This window comes from Anticarsia gemmatalis, chromosome Z, assembly GCF_050436995.1.
Source record: "Anticarsia gemmatalis isolate Benzon Research Colony breed Stoneville strain chromosome Z, ilAntGemm2 primary, whole genome shotgun sequence".
Lineage (NCBI taxonomy): Eukaryota > Metazoa > Arthropoda > Insecta > Lepidoptera > Erebidae > Anticarsia > Anticarsia gemmatalis.
In genome coordinates, this window is record NC_134776.1 from 8,970,885 (window position 1) to 8,990,464 (window position 19,580).

The 19,580-nt window shown below is 35.1% G+C and overlaps 1 protein-coding gene across 2 annotated transcripts in view; it reads left to right on the forward strand.

The window, feature by feature from the left end:
• Positions 1 to 19,580, forward strand: part of LOC142986317 (uncharacterized) — a 119,877-nt gene that overhangs the window by 82,253 nt on the left and 18,044 nt on the right. Inside the window, exons 6-9 of one of the 2 annotated variants that reach the window (XM_076134765.1) lie at positions 1,574 to 1,702; positions 2,358 to 2,478; positions 12,766 to 13,044; positions 18,697 to 18,889. In XM_076134765.1, the coding sequence (XP_075990880.1) occupies positions 1,574 to 1,702; positions 2,358 to 2,478; positions 12,766 to 13,044; positions 18,697 to 18,889 (722 nt within the window). The remainder of the gene's footprint in view (positions 1 to 1,573; positions 1,703 to 2,357; positions 2,479 to 12,765; positions 13,045 to 18,696; positions 18,890 to 19,580) is intronic. The other variant, XM_076134766.1, reaches the window with a different exon arrangement.

Below are 19,580 nucleotides of genomic sequence, written 5' to 3' on the forward strand. Positions count from 1 at the left end.
GAACGGAAAGTTTTCGAAACCTGAACTCGGTTGTGAATTCATTGGGAAATAATTATCAGTTTGACGTCACTTTCCTTGTTAATTGTATAGCGTAGTATGTCAGGCGGACGATTACTTATTTTCTCAATTGTACCTATTACGGAAGTTTACGCAAACATCTACAAATAACAAACATATTTATGAAAATAATAGTATGCATGCGAGAATAAATAATACGCTAAGTTTGCTACGCGGAGCTACGAAACACATTATCATAACTTTAATAAAATTCGGATCGTTACTTTTATTTGATAACGAAACGAATCTTTACGTCTTACCATGACCTTTAAAACGCGGTTGTTTTGAAAACAACACTTTATCCGCAACATAATCTAATCGTCCCTAAAGAAATATGACGATGTTTTCTTGCTGCAAAGGTCAAAATTTATTTTACTTGTGTATACGGTATGTTGGTTTATGCGAAAATTATCTGGTCGGTTATGATATTCACGTCAGCACGAACAAGGAGTCGTTTTTCGGTATCGATCGAGGCGAAATAACTTCTTATTAAAGCCCGAAGACAGTACAAAACGTTTGTACACCAACTCTGTAATGTAAATCGCGTCTTTAAATAAACGTACCTCTATTTGCTCTTCAATTTGTACGCTATAATATAATAATACAACAGTTGTTATTTGCAAGACGTTGTTTATCAAACATCGTATTAATTGACATTAAATCCTTCTCGATACCGAATACAATTGTATTGAGAATTCCCAAGATATTTCAAGAGTATTTGACGTGATCCTATTTCTATACAAGTAAATTGATTACTTCTAGATAAACTTAAAATTGGTTAAAAATATATTGATATTTTCAACCGACATAGAACTTATTCATGGAAGTTTTCTTCCTTTTCACTTTTTCTTTCTCATACATCAAAATGTTGGTATTTCACGGTACGAATGTTGATATAATTCGCAGTTTTTATATGCATCGGATTACTGGAAACATACAGATGTATCCAGATATTTTTTATCCTATCTCTTAGAATGGAAATAATAAAAAATATAAAGTTTTCACTATTAAAAATATATTGAAAAGGCTCCTTTATTACCGTCGGGAAGCTCACCGCCGCAGGCAGTGTAAATTTAATTAAGTGGGAACATATTTATTGAACTCAAATCAAAAATAAATATGCATTTCATTTTACACCTGAGTCAAAGGAAAATTATGGTGGTCTGGCTGCGATATCCGTATTAAAAATTTGCTTTAATGAATTAACAAATAAACTTACCGGAAAATAAGCTTTATATTTCAATCGAGACATGAATAATAAAAACATTTCAATCTCTCTTTATAAACGTCAAAGGATAACTGAATGTATATCGGCAATTAAAATATCGTTGTGGTTCATTTTGTACATTTATGTGGAATGTAATTTGAAAACGTGACATTCATAAATTATTTTATATTTGTTTAATTGAAACTATTCAATTAAATTTATTGTGTTTGTTATTCAATTAAAAATGCGTTTACTGGTATAGCCTTCGTAATTATGATTTATATTGACGATCAAATATGTTTGTAACAGACTGGAAACACCGCTGATCCTAACAATCCATGCGCCGAAAGCAAATTCGGCGGTTCAGCAATTGTTCAACAGTGGGCGACCGCCGCCGCCTGCCATCGAACCGCAGTTAGTCACCTCCGAAACGCTGAGGTATGCATTCAATACTCGCTATAAACATTTTTTTGTAAACTCGGCTCACTGGCTATCTAGGCTTTACTTCGTTTCTTTGTTAGTGGATCCTTCGAAACTATCGAACCGATTTTGTTTTCACCTACAGAAAACTCACACTATATTCATTGTTCTAGTGTAATTTCATTTTTAACAAAAGTGAAATATCACGAGAAAGCCTAAATCACAAACAAAGTTGGAGCTAAAAATATACTCCATCTCGTTGACAGAATAAAGAAAAGTATGAAATAAAACTAAACATATGCATAAAGTTTACGATGAGAAGCAAATATTCGCACAAAGAGGTGACCAGAGAAAGAATAGGTGTTTCTCGGTTATTCGTTCTGCAGAGTTTGTTGCAGTTTTCTTTAGAAAATATACTTTTCCATTCAACATGCTTGAAAATTTTAAATTATGCTGTGAATATTCTGTTGAAAAATGTATATACAACTCATCTCTTTGACGCTAGTGATATTACTGTTTTGGATTACGTTAGTACACTCGACAATAAGTTTTATGAAACAAAAGTATTTCCTCTTATAACGTTTCATTTCGTGTGTATTGCGCTAATTAAGATAATCCGAATTACATCCCTAATGGCTTGATATGTTGTCGTACATGTTATGATTTTTCGTAGAGCTTGGGACGCCGGCGTGAGGCCCAAGACGGAGGAGGCGGCGGTGCGCCGCGTGGCTGAACGAAACGCCTTGCGGTGTTCATTGTTGCGCAGTGAGGCCAGGAAAAAACAACAACCCAAGGTAAGCCTTGCGTTCAACCAACTGAATTTCTATTTCCCTCTAGCCGTTGCTTTTTTTCCATGAAAATAAATTTCTGATGAAATATTGACTTACGTAGGTATTATAAAAATGAAAGTAGCCGGAGGTTGCGAAACTTCTACAGATGTAAATACCCAACAGTATCCGGCTAGGTGTCGGTGTCTACTGTAAGGAAATTGAATAATGGCCCCAATATCATGGTTCAATCGCCTTTACTCCACGGAAGCTTTGATCCAACATATAGGTATTGTGCGAGAGTAGTAATTTCCTTGCTTACGTTACGGAGCTCGTTTCCTCCACAATCTAAAGGTTGTCACAGCAGAACTGTCGGTAAAGCTTGTTTACATCTAACAAACGAACACTCCTGGTTACTTAGTGCATTTGTACTGACACAAGTTTCAGTTTATTCACCATCAGAGTTTGTGAACCAACCACCCGGACAAGTTCGCGTTAAATATCAGCGCTCTCCGAACTTTGTGTCAGTAACTGATATACACGTTAGTACACGGAGCGGAATTACTCTGAAGCCTTAAAGTTATTTCAAAATTAGCCTCCGGGGATACGTACGCAGCTTTCATTGTTACCATGAGATGAGACTTAGTTTGGAAACTGCATTCCACTCAGAGGCCATTAAATATTCTGCTTTTGAAATTAATTCAACGCTCTTTTGTTTTCGATCACAAGTTGAAAACATTTATCGGCTGTCAAAAGATAAAAAATGATCTACAGCCAGCCTGCATTTTTTTATTTCAATCATTTATGCGCTCGCTCATACAAATAAAAATGTCATTTCCCAGCCGAATGTCCGAACGAAAAATAACGTGAAACCTTTCATTCCTTTTAAGCGGCTCTTATAAGCGCACCAATAAAAAAATAATAAATACCAACGCTTTTCTGCAATATATCTGCAGCGGCAATATATTATCGCAACAGTTGTATGAAAAAAAAGAAAATAGCTGTTATTAAACATATGTTATGATCACATATTGTCAACCACTAAGCGGTGATCGCTTTAGTCTGTATAATTTAAAGCAGAGCAGCGGAAAATATCGTATTGACGGGATAATAGACTATTCATTTTACTTAAATCCTTAGATGAAAATGTTGGACAGAATTTCATACATATTGTACATACGTTGTTAGATATTTTATTCAGCGATATTAAGAATTTTGCTTCTAAATTGATTACTTGTGATATTTTACTTTGCAATGATGATAACTATTTAATTTACTTCGTTAAATGCAGTCTTTTGACCGATCTTCGGTTAAATATAGTCTTTAAAACGTATTTCGAGTTCACGGTGACTTGCAATGGAATAAAATACGCATTTCCTCTAAATCCTTAGAATCTACCTTGTGCTAAGAAGTATTTAACTAGGATCTTCAGCATTCGAATCAAAAGCTGGTGAAAGACTGCATGAAACTATTAGCAACATTTAGATATCTGATTATAAATGCATTTACTATTTCATTTCTGCTTTTTGTCGTCATTTGAGAACTATTATGTCATGTATTGTGATCTGAGATATATGAAATAAATATTGATGTGTTTAACTCACAATGGTTTCAATTTTATATGTGTCCATTTATTACATCATTAATTACTTAAAAGTATTATATGAAAAATCTTCTCGTATAGTGCGGGAGTAGTCCTTCAAATTAAAATTATCACGATACATTTTATTACATCCACCTGCTCTTTGATGTATCATTTTCAATAGTTTGTCGGAGTAAATGGTAGTACAATTTACTATGCGAAAGCAAATTAAAACGCTAGAAAGTCAATCGCAAGCCATATCGATTATGATGTTGATCGTTCAAAAGCTTTGAAATTATCCAAGTTATGTACTCTCACTTAAAAATATAGTGATCTATACTAATATTATAAAGCTGAAGAATTTGTTTGTTTGTTTGTTTGTTTCTTTGAACGCGCTAATCTCAGGAACTACTGGTCCGATTTGAAAAATTATTTCAGTGTTAGATAGCCCAGTTATCGAGGAAGGCTATAGGCTCTATAACATCACGCTACAGTCATTAGGAGCGGAGAAGCAACGAAAAATGTTACAAAAACGGGGAAAATTTTGACTAATTCTCTTAAGTGACGCAAACGAAGTTGCGTGGGTCAGCTAGTTAGTAATAAACCTTTAGATAATAGAATTTCTTATACGATTGATTATAGTTACTACTGTGCCATGTCTAGCTCTAATGGCTAAATGTACCGGAGATGTCGATAACTTGCAATCTCCTCGGGTAGATACAATTAGGTATGGGTGTCTATTGGTTGCGGTTTAGACCACGACGCTAATAGTAAGTGAGCAGTGAATTGTGTTTGTTGTTCAACGCATCTATCGTTTATACCTCACTGATTTCTTTAATGATATCGGCGTAGAACAGTAATTGCCTAGTTGCAGGAAGATATGATTCGTGCTAAATATAAATCCATTTTAGATACTTCTCAGAAGCTTATTCTATCAAAACCCGTTATTAATCTTCTCGCAGCCAAAACTAGGTTTCATTGTCCGCAATATTAATACTATGATATTATAGTAAGAAGAAATTTTAACGAAACAATACAGTTCCTAAAATATCATCTGCATCACTGCGCTAATAGATCCTAAACAACTTGTGTTTTCTGAAAGACGTCTCACTAATACTATTATTCCACAAGTAAAATCTTCATACTACAGATTTTTCCGAACATGTATCGTGTTTCACATTACGTACAATGACGTTCGCCAGACAGTATGAAAGACCAAGTAACGAATGCGTTAAGCTTTAAAAACCACCGACGGCTCACCACAGCCTTTTAAAGTCTACTCGGTTAGAAACAAATATACAGTGCAGACTAACGACCTGTTAGTTACCCATAAAAGCTTGCTTGCAATAAAAATGCAGCATTTTGAAACGGTTATTCCGTACTTTTCTAGTGGTTTTATGCGATCTCTAACTGAAAGGCGAGAAATTAGTAATATAACAGAAGCGACAGGCAAAAGAATAACCGTTGTCGGCTTAACAAGAGCTTTCACGTTTATATTAAATTATTTATCTCCCACAAACAAGCCACTTTTTATTATTGTTTGTTTAATGTCTATTCCACAAATGTTTCTCCTATTCAAACGACAGTTGTTGGTCAGAACTGGCTTGATGCCAGCTAATTTCATTAGGCTCTCTACCTATCATATCAATCAAGCTGTAATATAATACTTCTTATACTTTTTGTTCGCTTTGATCACAAAGTGAGAACATATAAATCGAAGATCTGATGATTATATCGAACATAATCACAAAGCGTAAAACTCAGTGGATCCCATTAATATTCGGCCATTAGTCGAACATTCGCTTGTACACATATTTTATTTGTATATACCTACTACAGGTGGATTCTGTATAGGTATGATTTTTAAGTTAATGAAGACGGCAACAGTTTCACTACGAAAACGGCATTTCTCTTTTCAAAAGCGTAATGAAAAGACCACATTGTGCAAATAACTTAAAATGTAAGTTAAAATGTTTTGATGATGCTACGGAATAAAGAGTGGCGATGTTTAAAGGTGACTTGACGCCTACACAAGGTGTAAATGCAAAAGCGGCCGGTGGCAAGAGCAACTCTATGCATGCGGTAATTCATTACCACGCTGCCTACCTGACCTGACCTGCTTCAATACAGCTTTCTCTCTCGCATAACCTTCACGTTAATACCGTTACTAATTGCATACATGAAACAGCGGAATTTTTCACAAAAGTAGTCCGAGGTTACTGAAATGCCCGAGTGTAAAACAATGAAACGGAATTAAATTATTAGTTTTGCGGAATGGACTTTTAATTGCTTAAGGGCTTCGAGTGTTATAATGTTAATGTTAAAATATGATTATGCATAATTTGTATGATTATACACAAGTTCGTCATGGTTACCATTATATCGTACACATACATAACGCTTTTGTAAGCCTCTTGAACTCGTATAATTTCCTGAAGGTTTTTTCCCGCATGAAGTACCTGTACTTATTTAAGAGAGCGTAAAAAGGGATTGTAATACGTTGTTTGATATACTTCTAATATAAAAAGCAAGCTATTATGGGTGAACGAACGGTTTCTAACTCTCAGGACAATATTTTCCCGTGAAACGATAGACCCAAAAGTTTTAACATTCAGACAACGCGTAAACCGCAAGTCTTTGATGAAACTGAACAATTAAGGAATCCCTAACGTGTTCGATCAAACCTGAATGGAACAAACCATTGGCTCTACGGCTCCAGTTCTCTTTACCACGAACGGGACACAATGCCTTCAGAAAAAAACAAAACCTTTTTTGACAATCAACGAGGGCAATCGGTGATTGGTTTCGACAGGCGCCTAGTACCTAGCTCGTTGGTTTCAACACATGAATGTGCATGTAGAATGATCGGTAGAATTTCATTGCTGACAAATCTACGCTCTACGTTTAACCCGATGTATCCAAGACGATAAAATGCGATCTATTTGATTTGCAGCTACATAAATCTATCTATCCTTTGTATATTTAAACAGCTTGCTTGCGTATTTTGGCAGATGAAAGCATTCTTAGACTTTGATCATATCTGCATAAAAACCAACATTTTAAGTCAAATATTATGTCAATGAAAACAAAACATGTGACTGTCTTCACTATTTCCCGATAAATATATGGTTATAACAAGTTGAATGTTCACAACGTATGTCTCGTTGTTTGTCTCTTTCCTTTTCTATTTCCTGTTCTGCCCATAAGTGGTTGAAGCACTATATCCCCGGAGATAACTCCCCAACAAATAAAGAATACGTCGTTCCCTTTCTATCTAACTTTAAAAAACTTTGACAGGCCTCATCTCATTCTGTGCGGACTATTTATAAACTATGTTTACATGCCTGTATTACAAGTAGTATGGATGTGAGTGAAGCAAGTTAAATTTTTAAGGATCTTACTAAGTGGCGTTCTTTGATTACAACTCTTATGTAAACAATTTGTGATTCTATGTATGTAAACGTGTTCATACTTAGACGATATATCAACATGTTATGTTTAAGTGTATCTGGAATCCGGGGATAAATTCAAACCACTGACTGTCAGTGCAATCGCAACTGTTACGTAGGTATAACTGTAGGGCTATGTTATCTGGAGCATCTGCTCTCTACTTAAGCCCGTACTACATGATATGTGATATTGACAGATCTGTTAGTTTGCTGGAATGGTTAAGTTAGTAGAAAGGCATGGCGGCAAATATTCTCGGGATAGTCAACATCTTACAAATTTTCGACTAGAAATCTTCACGGTAAAATCATGCTGAACTAATTAACAGTGTCAGAAGATGTGTTGACAAAAAGCTCTAAGAATTTTATAAAACTGCGAGCAGATAGCTCGTACGAATATGGAATAACAGTTTTCTACACGAAGAAAGCTGCCGAGCAGTTCGAAAAGCCACGTTAAATCTTCGCAGGCAAACAACGAAATTTGTTATTTTATCTTTTTCAAACAAGTGGATAACAAAGCACTTTCACATTGAAAACGGCTTTACTATCATTTTACAAGCTTTATGAAAAATAGAACCGCAGTTTTAAAACGTAGATATACTTTTTAATTAAATATTACAGCGGTAAATTGCAAAAATATTCAGTATTCGTTTTATTATAACAATAATGGACAAATAAACGATCCTTTAGTAATAAATCAATTACGGAAAGACAGATTTATAAAATCGTTGCTGTCAATGAATAAAATACAGTAATTTGCAATTATAATGACTACTCAATAAATGGATGAGCTCTTCATAAGGTTTAAATCGACTTAATTGTGTATGTGAATGGTAGAATTAAGGTCATACAATGTTGATATGTACAAGCAAACTAGCACTTTATCTACAGCAAACATAGAGCGTTCATTTTTCCCATCCAATTAGCTTGATAGATGATCGTCGCGGGACGCAGATCTAGGATGCGGCAATTTATTAAGAATTATATCCCTCCCTGAAGGGTTTCTGTGAAGAGGATCAGTAAATATGTAGTTGCGCTGCACTTTAGATTATCTAGAGACGTTATTGAGGCCAGCGGTGAATGACTTTATATCAAGAGACTGCTAATTTAAATGCAGAGCGATACGCGCTTGTCAGTCGGTTAAAAAATTGCGAAGTCACTGAGCGTTCATTTTCTGTAACAATTTTCCCGGATCGCTGTCTGCGGGAGACAAATATTTGTACCGGCCGCGATAGCTACATTTATTTGTTCGGAGATCCACACACACACTCTCACAAACTATTGGCCACTCGATTCGGCGAATGTCAACCACACGGAACGCTATCATAATTCCAATTAATGCTAGATGACGCGTTAACTATCATTTCCGTACACGGAATACGGAGTTATCCTATACATTTGTTGGGGACACAATTCAAAGGAATTGTAATCACTCGATATGATAACCATATACCTTCACAGTTAAAATATAATATCTACGCATTCAACTATAGTATCTTGTGACAGCACAAGTCGCATAAAATGATATTGTAGTTATTTTTAATGAATTTTCCAATTCACAAATTGCCATTAATTTTGCAGTTTGTGCTAATCAATAGTCTATTCTGTTACTATTGACACAGATTATAACTCATTGAACAAAGCCTAACCTGCCGTGAAAAGAGCTTATTGACACAACTCACTGACATGATTTAAACATGATGCTTTGTGACGTCCCACGGAAACACAATGGTCACGAGATAGACGATACTTTTCAATCTTCAACCGAGCATTTTGTGTAGTGCATCGATACAATACTGAAACCTCAGAAATACAGCATTATTGCCACGACTACAGGACAGTGTGTGTGATTGAAACTGAATGCTTACAAGCGTCTACGAGTATTGTCGCAAAGAAAACCAGCCGTCGAGATGAAAAGATCAATAGCACCGGTCCCAACTAATTGTCTTCGGCTACAAGAATATGTCTCTCTCGCAATTGCTCGCGAGCAGCAGAGGAAATTGCCAATGCCGCTTCACGACGATTCTTAGTCGGATTATCTGACGCTGAGATATTTGTGCAAATATGCGCTTCTTTTGCTTCATATTGTACGGAGATAGGACAAAATATTTATCAAACAATACATTGAAGAAATAAAGCAGTTTGAGATTTTAAGCACTTAATTTTTGGTATACATTGTGGATAATAAACGATGAAGGGAAACTACTTTGAATATTGAGGTTACCCTCAACCTTGTTTCACTAAAAGATGTTTCTGTTTTGTGAATTACTTTTTTTTGAATACCCATATAACAGCATTCCAAGATTGTTGGTAGAACATTAACTGGGAATCAGTCGGAAAGAAATTCAAGTAATTAAAGTTAAGCTAATTAAAAAGAATGTATCAAATAATACTATCTTTTCACATTTAAAAGTGTCTAACAGAAAGTAGACAACACTTGTTATCTTTTTCGTAAGCGCGCATCCGATTTTGCACGGAGGTCACTTTACGCTCCACTTTTAACATCGTGAGTAATTGGTGTAAAGTGTTAACGAACATGTACCTTTCCTCAATATTTGCCAAAATTTTATTTAAAAATTCGACGGTAAAAATATAAACGTGAAATCGCCTTGCACTTTTTGTCAAAGCGTTCATAATACCTTTGTACTTTTATTTCATTTCTATTAAAAAATGCCTCTATGAAAAATGTACAGTATTATAACTTTTGTATTTTAATACCTTGTTAATTACCTTTGTGCTTATTCGAACGTTATATTTAATTAATAATAACTGTTTTTTGCTTAAACATATACAAATGATATTTGAAAATGTTAATTCACGTGTTATTCTTTGTTATCTTTGCTTATATTAAAATAATACTCGATATTTTCTAAACAGAAAATGATGTTTGTGCTTCGTTTTGTTGTCGTATGGTTAGTTAGTTGTCAATCTAGTGCCAAAGTTATTTAAGCTTTCCGAAAGATCCTTGACATGGATAAACAACTGTTAACTTTACTGACAATAGGCTTACCCTCCAGAGTACGGACACGTTTAGATCAAATGCCACATAGCGGCCACCCATCTATGGGATGACTGCGCCAAGGGTTGCTTGACTTACAGATATTTTACCGACTAGTGACCGCAAGTAGCTCCATGAAGTGCTTTCTGCTTAACAAATTATGTGGAATAGTAGTTTTTTCAATAAATGAAGTTTCAATGAGATAAAAGTTCCTTAAGCAGCGGGACGGTCATAGACAATATTATCAAAGAAGTCGATCTACGAGTTCATTCAATGGATTATCTTTAAAACCGAAGAGAACGTCTTTAGATTTTTCTATTAAAAGCTCCATCGCAGCTGTGTGGAGTTATTCAAGTAGAGAGTTTGTATTCGCTGGATACGTCGTCTGTCGTTTACAGGTGTATTTATGAAATGTAGTAGTTAGTTAATGAAAGGCGTGCTGGAGGCTGTGGCGGTGTGGCCCATAGTGTGAGCGGGTGCGAGCAGCGGGATGGGGAGCGGGCGCGTCCTTGCCGGAGAGTCCCAATCAGGTGGCAGGGCGGGATGTAACTACGTCACGTGAGCGAACAGCCGAGCGCCCGCTCCACGCCCGCCACCTCCACCTGCCTTGCGCCGCCCGCCCTCTATTAGAGCCGATGCACACGATCGACTACTCGACGGGACACTTGTAATAACTTAAATAAATCCAATACTATGATTTAACGGACCATTATAGGATTCCAAAATTTGAAACTGATAGCGCGTTAAATAAAGTTTTTGAAATTAATCACGAAAAACTTTTTCAACTATAGTAAATATTAGTTTTATTGCACAGCCTTAATAAAAGACGAATTAATATTATTTAGAATAATATAATAATATTTTTGAATACTAGAAATAAGTCAAAGTATTCAAAATTGCCAAACTCGAAACCACTCTCAGTGTACTTTACGAAAATTTATTTCGACTCAAACATACCACTGTGCTACCCCTTTCGGCAGTTCAGCCTGCGGGCCGTGATTGGCGTGTTGTGTAAGAACTATTAATTTTCAAATAGATCTAAAATGTCAAAATATCGACACTCGATAGCACCAAATGAGGGAAATCGCGCTACAGCCACAAACCTCCAAAACTCCCTAACTCACCAAACCCAATACACAATTCGTGTCAATTATTACTGTTGAATAAACAAATACGTTTTGCTTAAACGAGTGTTCTTGTTCATTAAGAGGTGAAGACAAAGCGGGTCGTTAAGAAGTCGTTGACAGTACAGACGCGAGTTTTATTTAATGTATCGTGTCCCCACTTGGTGTGGATGTGTGGATCGTCGTAGATAATCCCAGCGATGTGGAGAACACGGCCATTGTTCCCTCGCTATTATTCCTCTTCGATTGTCTCGGCGCGGCGACATAATCATTTGTACAATATTAACCACGCATCTTATCACACTTACCCGGGAATTGCTAACATTATAAATGCGAAATTGTTTTTGTATTTTTGTTGGACTTGCATATCAATAGGTGTTCCGATTCGATTTATTAACAGGGTATTAATTAATAGTTCCGTCCCGTAAAATGTCATCGACCACTAATGTTAATAAAAACTTACTCTTAAACGGAGCGTCAGTTAAATTCATTGATTAAGGGTATCACATACGATAAAATTTTATAGGAATGTTAAAGTATAAAAATTGGAACATTTACAATTCCACTCCTAACCTAGTTTTCACGTAAAATTATCGATAACAATTTCAAGAAGTTATGACGTTGAGTGTTTTTGGCAACAACTCCAACGAATAAAATCGAAGTCTTACCAGAATTCTGATAAACAGAATCAAATAGAAATATGTTCAAACTTGTTCTATTGGAAATAACGAAATGTACGGTACAATAAACAAGAGTATGAAAAAAACTGTCGTTATTTGTGACCAGTAGGGTCACAATTGTACATAGGGTACATGTCCAATTAAACTAACTAATCATTACTTGACCGTTCTGTCTTACGGTTAACTTTACTTACCTATTACCCACTACACTTTTTACTTCGCAGAATAAATAATAGAATCGCTTTACCAAAGCACGTGAACATTAGAAACTATTACCTATTGCTATGCCTTTATCCCACAGTGGACAATGGACATTATTCAAATAAATATCATCTTGTTCTACCTCACGTATCATAAATCTCATAATTCCCATTACCTTACCATAACATAAATATTTTCCATCAAACAATACTTTAAACGTTAAAATTAGATTATTACGCGAATAGTCGGTTGACATCGATCTAAACAACTTATTTGTCCGCAGCAGGAGACCACCTCGCTTGCTGAGCGCATTCGTCTTTTGACTTGCGACGTGGAGGACGAGCCAGAAGAACATCGGTCGTCGCCAGCGGGCGCGAGCACCGACAAGATGTCGAGTAGCAGCGACAAGTCCAGCGACAAGTCTTACAACAGCATCGATAAGAACAGCGAGAAAGCCTTCGGGAGCGCTTCCTCGAGTTCCTCGTCGTCAACGATATCCGTGCCACTGCCCACACGCCAGCAGCCGCCAGACCTTGGTGACGTACACCAGGAACCACAGAAGGTAGGCTTAGACACATTCCTCCACTTTTTACTCATGATTGTATTCTATAGGGTTCAAACTTCAAACGTGTGATGACGCAATATTCCTCAGACTATGTTACAAAGTTCTATCAGTAAACAGATTGGGAATTGATCAGTACCCCTAGTTTAAAACTCAACGCCAGAGTATCAAAAGTTTGTAATTAAGTACATAACGTGCTTTTGTGTGTGTTATCATAGTTCGGTTTGTTAGATAATATAGGGATTTTTAATTTCTACCTAGAACTTTAAGTGGAATTTTGACTGTAAGAAAGTGACAAAGAATATAAAAAATGTATTCAGAGGCTTTGTTTGAAACTAAGAGTGATCAAATACACGTACTAAATTATGTATTTATTTTGCTACTTATAAGGTGTCAAATATATCTGCATAATAAAGTAAAATATACGTACATTCAATATCTTATTGTAAAACACAAGACCATAAGCGTTATGATATAACCAATCATCAAAGAAATATGATATTGCTACCCAGTCACAGCTCACCTAATAGGCATCGATAGGATCTATTCGTATAAGAAGGGAAGGTGGAGGCTTTTACCCAGCAGTGGTATACTCAAGCAATTAAGAAAAAATCCTGCTGAATCAGTTCACCTAGGGCTCAATTCACTAATAATAATAAATGACTAACAAAAAAGACCAAAAACAATCTCTCTAAAATCTTTGAAGCGTAAATAATAACAACTCGAAATTCGCTTGACCATTCTACTTTTATAGACTGTGTTGCAAAAAACGTCGACGCACTGGAGTTTCATGGCGTAACTTTTTAATAGGTTCCGATTGGTTTTAGGAAACAGCCATTACAACCGATTCTGGTTATCGAACTTTTATTTTTATTTCTGTAATGAATGCATAACTTTTTTCGTACATATGAACTTTTCCATTGCGGTATCCGTATAGACATATTATGATTGACAGGACATTTTAAATTTGATATTACTTTGGGAGATTAATGACTACCTGTAAGCCTCTGTAGTGCCTAGAATCTAGATTAATCTGGATAAGGTATAACATTTGCTTTGTAACGTTATAGATTGAATGGTTTGTGTGGACCGATAGTGACCGCAATCGACGTTCCGAGGTAATGGAACGTGTTTAGGCACACTTTGATACACGATACACAAGTTTGATACACTATACACTATACAGTATAGTAAGTAAAGCAATCACTTAGTGACATGTATCAAATGCACGTATCTCGATGGTCAAAGCGATTGGAAGACAATGTACGTACAATATATGTACACGATGGAAAGGCAATTATCGCCTCAATATAGCTAGAGTAATGAGATTGTATTTAATGGTTGATTAATTTGGTGGGTCATGTTCGTGTGTACATGCAGATATGCCTATTGTTTGCCATCTCAAAGGTTAATCTATATTATATATATTCTATACTTGTATACTAATATTCATAGATACTTATATATATTACTAATTACTGTCCAATCCTGGGCAAGAATCTCCTCACGGAAATACGGAGTAGTCAGGCCTTAACCACGCTAGCCAAGTGCGAGTTAGGGCATTTCGTCAAGTGATAAAGAACTCTAAGAGTCGCAAGGGGGTCAACTCGACTATTTATAATCGTACAAAATGTAATATGTCATTTATTTGTTTTATTATATGTTTTAATTTCGTTAATATAATTGTTTCCTAATGATATCTACTGACGAAATAAGGATATGAGCTCACCTAATTTATGAAAATTTTATAATTAGATTAAGTATTTGGACCTATTATTGATCTTTTGTTATCTGCAATTATAAGCACGAATTTATTTAGAGAAATGTAAATAAAGTGTGAAGACTAAAACGTTATAAATTGTTTTAAAAGCTGCTGCCAAGCTAAGATTATGTTGAAAAGGTTAAAGAAGCTAGCAACACTATTACTGGAAAGGAGTTTAGGATTAAACAACAAAGATTACAGAAAGAGACGATCTGTTAAAACAAAGCAATTTTAAGATTACTTTACTGGAATACTTCAGACGTGAGTCTACCATTTCAAATAAACATTTACAGTAAAAATTTTAAAAGGTGTTTTAATTAAAATGACTCTAACATTTAAGCTCCTATTTGAGTTTGGGAGTGATTTTTACAAGAAACCAGAAATATTTTTGAAACATTTATTGAGATCGATCTAGAATACAGTCAGTTCAATAGTTATTATATTTATATTTATAGGTAACCGCCAATATTGAGCTGATTCCACCACTTATGGAAAGCATAATTACTTGATAAATAGAGCGAGAAATGTGACTCACTAAAACAAACTATAAATATGTTTGTAAGATTTGATATTATAAATAGTCTATAGTAATAAATGCTTATCCAAAAGTGGTCAATCCAACCGTAAGAAACAATTCGCACTGTCGACATTCACTAGCCATTTTAAACTCTCGATTTAATCGTAGCCACTGAGGCACCCGGCTTATTTCGACTACTTAAACTATAGAAATATAGTCGATGCCAAAGTTGCGTCATGTCTCATAAATTTTCATTTTAAAACCTAACACTCACCCCAAGTCCTTCCAACAGGTGGTTCCTGTAAAAATAAAAAAAGATCACGTTAGAAAGTAATTATTATGTAAATAACTACTAGAACTATGAGATTAGTTTAGAAGTTTTCTACTATAAAAATCAATTTCCGCTACAGCACCTACTTTTCTAGAAGGGTTAACTAAGCTATGCATAATTACAGAAGTGGACGATTAAGACTAAAATTGCTAAGAATTAATAATATTTCAATCTCTATTTTCAAGGCATTGTGTCATTTTCATCAGCATCACGTAAATGTCTAGTCAAAGTCCATCTATCTATCTATGTCCTTTCAGAACTAGGAATAGTCATAAAACATACATAGGTACTAAAGATACACATACTGTCTTACTACATAATGTATTGTAAGCTCTGATTAGTTGTGTTTCGTCTTTTTTCATTCGTTTACAGTTACAAAATTGATTGAAAGTGACATAACGCGGTATAACCAATCAGAGCTTAAAGAACGATTATTATAAGTAAATTTAAACTTATTAATTAGATAAATCATTCAACTTTTTCAAAGAAAATAATTATGTAATAGGTAAATTGAAAGTAAGCATTGAAAATCAAAATTATCTAAAAAAGAGCTGAAAATTACAAGAAAAGTAAAGAAATTAAAAGTTGAAAGATCGTAAGATGCTTGTTTGTTTATAATTCTTTCACGTAATAACTACTACTACGGAATAGATTTTAGGAAATTTGGCAAACAAATCGTTTACAACTTTCATCAGACGTAGGGTACTTATTACCCCATGAAGTCTCCCCACGCGAGCAAAGTCACGGATAAACGAGGATTTAAACATTTAATGACTACCCTTTAACCATTTTATCCAATAACACTATCATAATTAACCGGTCAATAATATAATTAACACTGAAATGGTATTTAATAAATAAACGTGTCCTTTTCTTTAACCACAATTATATTAAAATAAATGTATTGTGCATTTCCATCGTATTACCAGGAACAGTTGTTTGTAACAATGAATAATACGACTCTTTTACAAAACGATCTGTCGACTTGGAAATAAAGGCTATATTATTTTCTTTAGATGATATTTTTGCGTAGGTATGTACTTGACATATTGTTATAACAATATTACTTACGATTCTTATGATGTGAATAGATAAGACCCAATAATTACAGTTTACTATAAAGCGTAAACGTAAGAAAATGTTCTGAGAAAATTCGCTTTGTGATTGAAGTTGGTAATATATTTTGAGATGGATTTCCCAAAAGAATTTATTTTATTTAGCATTAAATTGTAATTCGCCAGTGTAATTACAGATCATTCGCACGTACCCGAATGTACTACTATGTGGTCTCAGCGATGGTCACTTATAAGTCCGACATCATTATTTTATTTCGTGTTTCATCATTCAGTTGTGATGTTTAGCTCCTCCTGCCTCGGTCTTTAAATCCAGCAAATAAACCATAATAATAATGAAATTCCAGAACCATAATATTGTAGTAAAAGTCATAGCCAAAAAGGGTAATGAAAATCGCTAACCTCGCCATAAAATGACAAAATGTAACTCTGAAAGTTTCATGTCGTGTCGACAATTCATACGTGCATTTTTTGCTTTATCTCACAAACGTATCATTCGGCTTTCAGGAATTTTTATTTAATTTTTCATTGCGTGGCATTTGCGAGGCTCGTGTCAGGGAGATGTGAACGTTTTAACCTTATCTGGTTCACCAGTATTTTTATAGATTTAATTTTATATCGACAGGCTTAAATAACATTTATAGTTCAACAGTGTGCCGTTTATATAATAATCCCTTCTCCGATCGCATAAAGGCAACGCGAGAAAGTTATGTAATTAAACAAACATAAGCCTACACAAGTTACGGAGCACGTCTGAATGGCTTTTAACTTGTATCGTCGATGAACTGCTAAGACGACCTACATAGGCACTACTTGATGCATTCCATTTATATCAGCAATGAGAATATTATTATGAACTTTTGTATTCTCGTAATAATAGTTCTCAGAATATTCTTTGTTACTTTGCATTGTAGCAATGTTACTTTTCTAAATGAACGGCACAAATAGAAGAGCGCTCATTTCCAAGAAATTTACGCTAGTTGTGAATGAGACGAGTCTGTAGTAAACTTGTAAATACTACGCGATATTTTTAGAATGCAAAGAGTAAAAGAAAGTAAAGTAGTAGAGAAATGTAGTATTTATAAAAGTTGTGAACTATAAAAACTATAATTGTAACGGAGTACAATTTAAATAGCTTTTTTATTGCAGAAACGTTAGAATGCATTATTTAACTGCTCTAAACTGATTGACCCACAAATACCTTCTCAAAAAAAACATGTAAATAGCTTTATTCTGTGACAATGAACATGAGTTTTCAAAAGTATGTGAGTACTAGAAATAATTGTCACTTGCTCCAACAGTCAAGGAAAACACCCCGAAAAACCATTTCTTGAGGGTATGCAAAGTCCCCAACCCGCATTAGGCCAGCGTGGTGGACTTAAAACCAAACTCTCTCAAGTACGGGGGAGACTCTTTCGTAGCAGTGGGACAGTTACGGGAACAAAATAAAAAGTGAAACGATATATTATGATCAACAAGACAAGTTATTTGTCTCGTTAGCAAAGCCCTGTTCTTACACAAAAGCCTGCGGGGGATGATTGCGCCTCGCGGTCTATGGGCTACTAGACATTGAATTGTATTGTAAGAGTCTAGAGCTTGACATTCTACGCCTTGCCGTAACTTGCCTTGAACTATGCACTCACTTCAATGTCAAGTTTTATAGAGGCCACGTTTATTTTTAAATAGTATAACACTTTTATGTGTGACTATATCCTAGTAGACGAAAACAATTAAGTAGAATCATAACGAATATTGAACGGTTGCTTTGGAACTATTGGAATATCCTCGTCCTCTTTCGACTATTATTACACTTTATGAAGGTCTTTCGGAATAAGCCAAGTAGCCGTATAGCAATTCAAATATTTTAAGGAATACAAAGTGACATTCGATAACTAAATGTTGATATAAGAATAAGAGGTTTGTTTGATACTCAAAGAAGACTTATTCACAAAGTTTTTTTTTTACCTAGCCGAAATCAGAGCCTCGTCGGCAGTTCCTGTCAACATTAGCGCCGCTCACCGCATGCGTGGGCAGCGCGGCTCACCATGAAGGTTTCTACTACGTGCCCCCCGGAGACAGGACCTCTGCGTCATCAGCCACTAACTTGGACTTGCAAGAACATAATGACGCGCCAGCTCCTGATGTAGTTGCTGGCACTCCAGGTAAATTATTTAACTCAAAAAGTTATATGTTATTCAGCAATTATTTTTTCAGAGTCCCCTTCCCTTCACAATGCCATTTTAAATCCGCAAAATTACATATATTCATCATGCGATTGTGTTAGATATCTTATCTACTAGATATTGTGGATTAAATTCAGTGGTGGAATAAGTAATGTTAAAATTCGAGACCCGTTAGCTCCATTCCTTAACTAGAAGCGTGTCATCTAAGGTTTAATCTGAGTCTGTCGCAAGAAAATTAACTTAATTTGTGAAAGTGTTTCCACCGGTTTTCACGGCTATTAAAAACTTATATCACTGAAACACGTTCCCTCCGTTTCAAGCAATAGAAAACTTTACAACCGAGCGCCGCCGTCGAGTGGCTAACTTTAACATAACTCAAAGATATTTTAAGCGTTTTTCTAGTAACATTTTATATTTAAATTGTACAGTAATTCATTAATAAATGAAATAATAATGATAAGAGCAACGTATAATTTTACGATTCGAAATACTTTTGTCTCGTATGAAATAGTGGAGTACCTAAACAAATATTATTAATTCTAGTACTGCCACTGTTTTATTTCGTAAAACAAACTCGGACGCGACGCGTTTTATAATTTTCCTTGCCGTATCTAAATGAAAAACCTTGGCGTCACTTATACACAAATATTTACATGGTCAATGTTTTAAC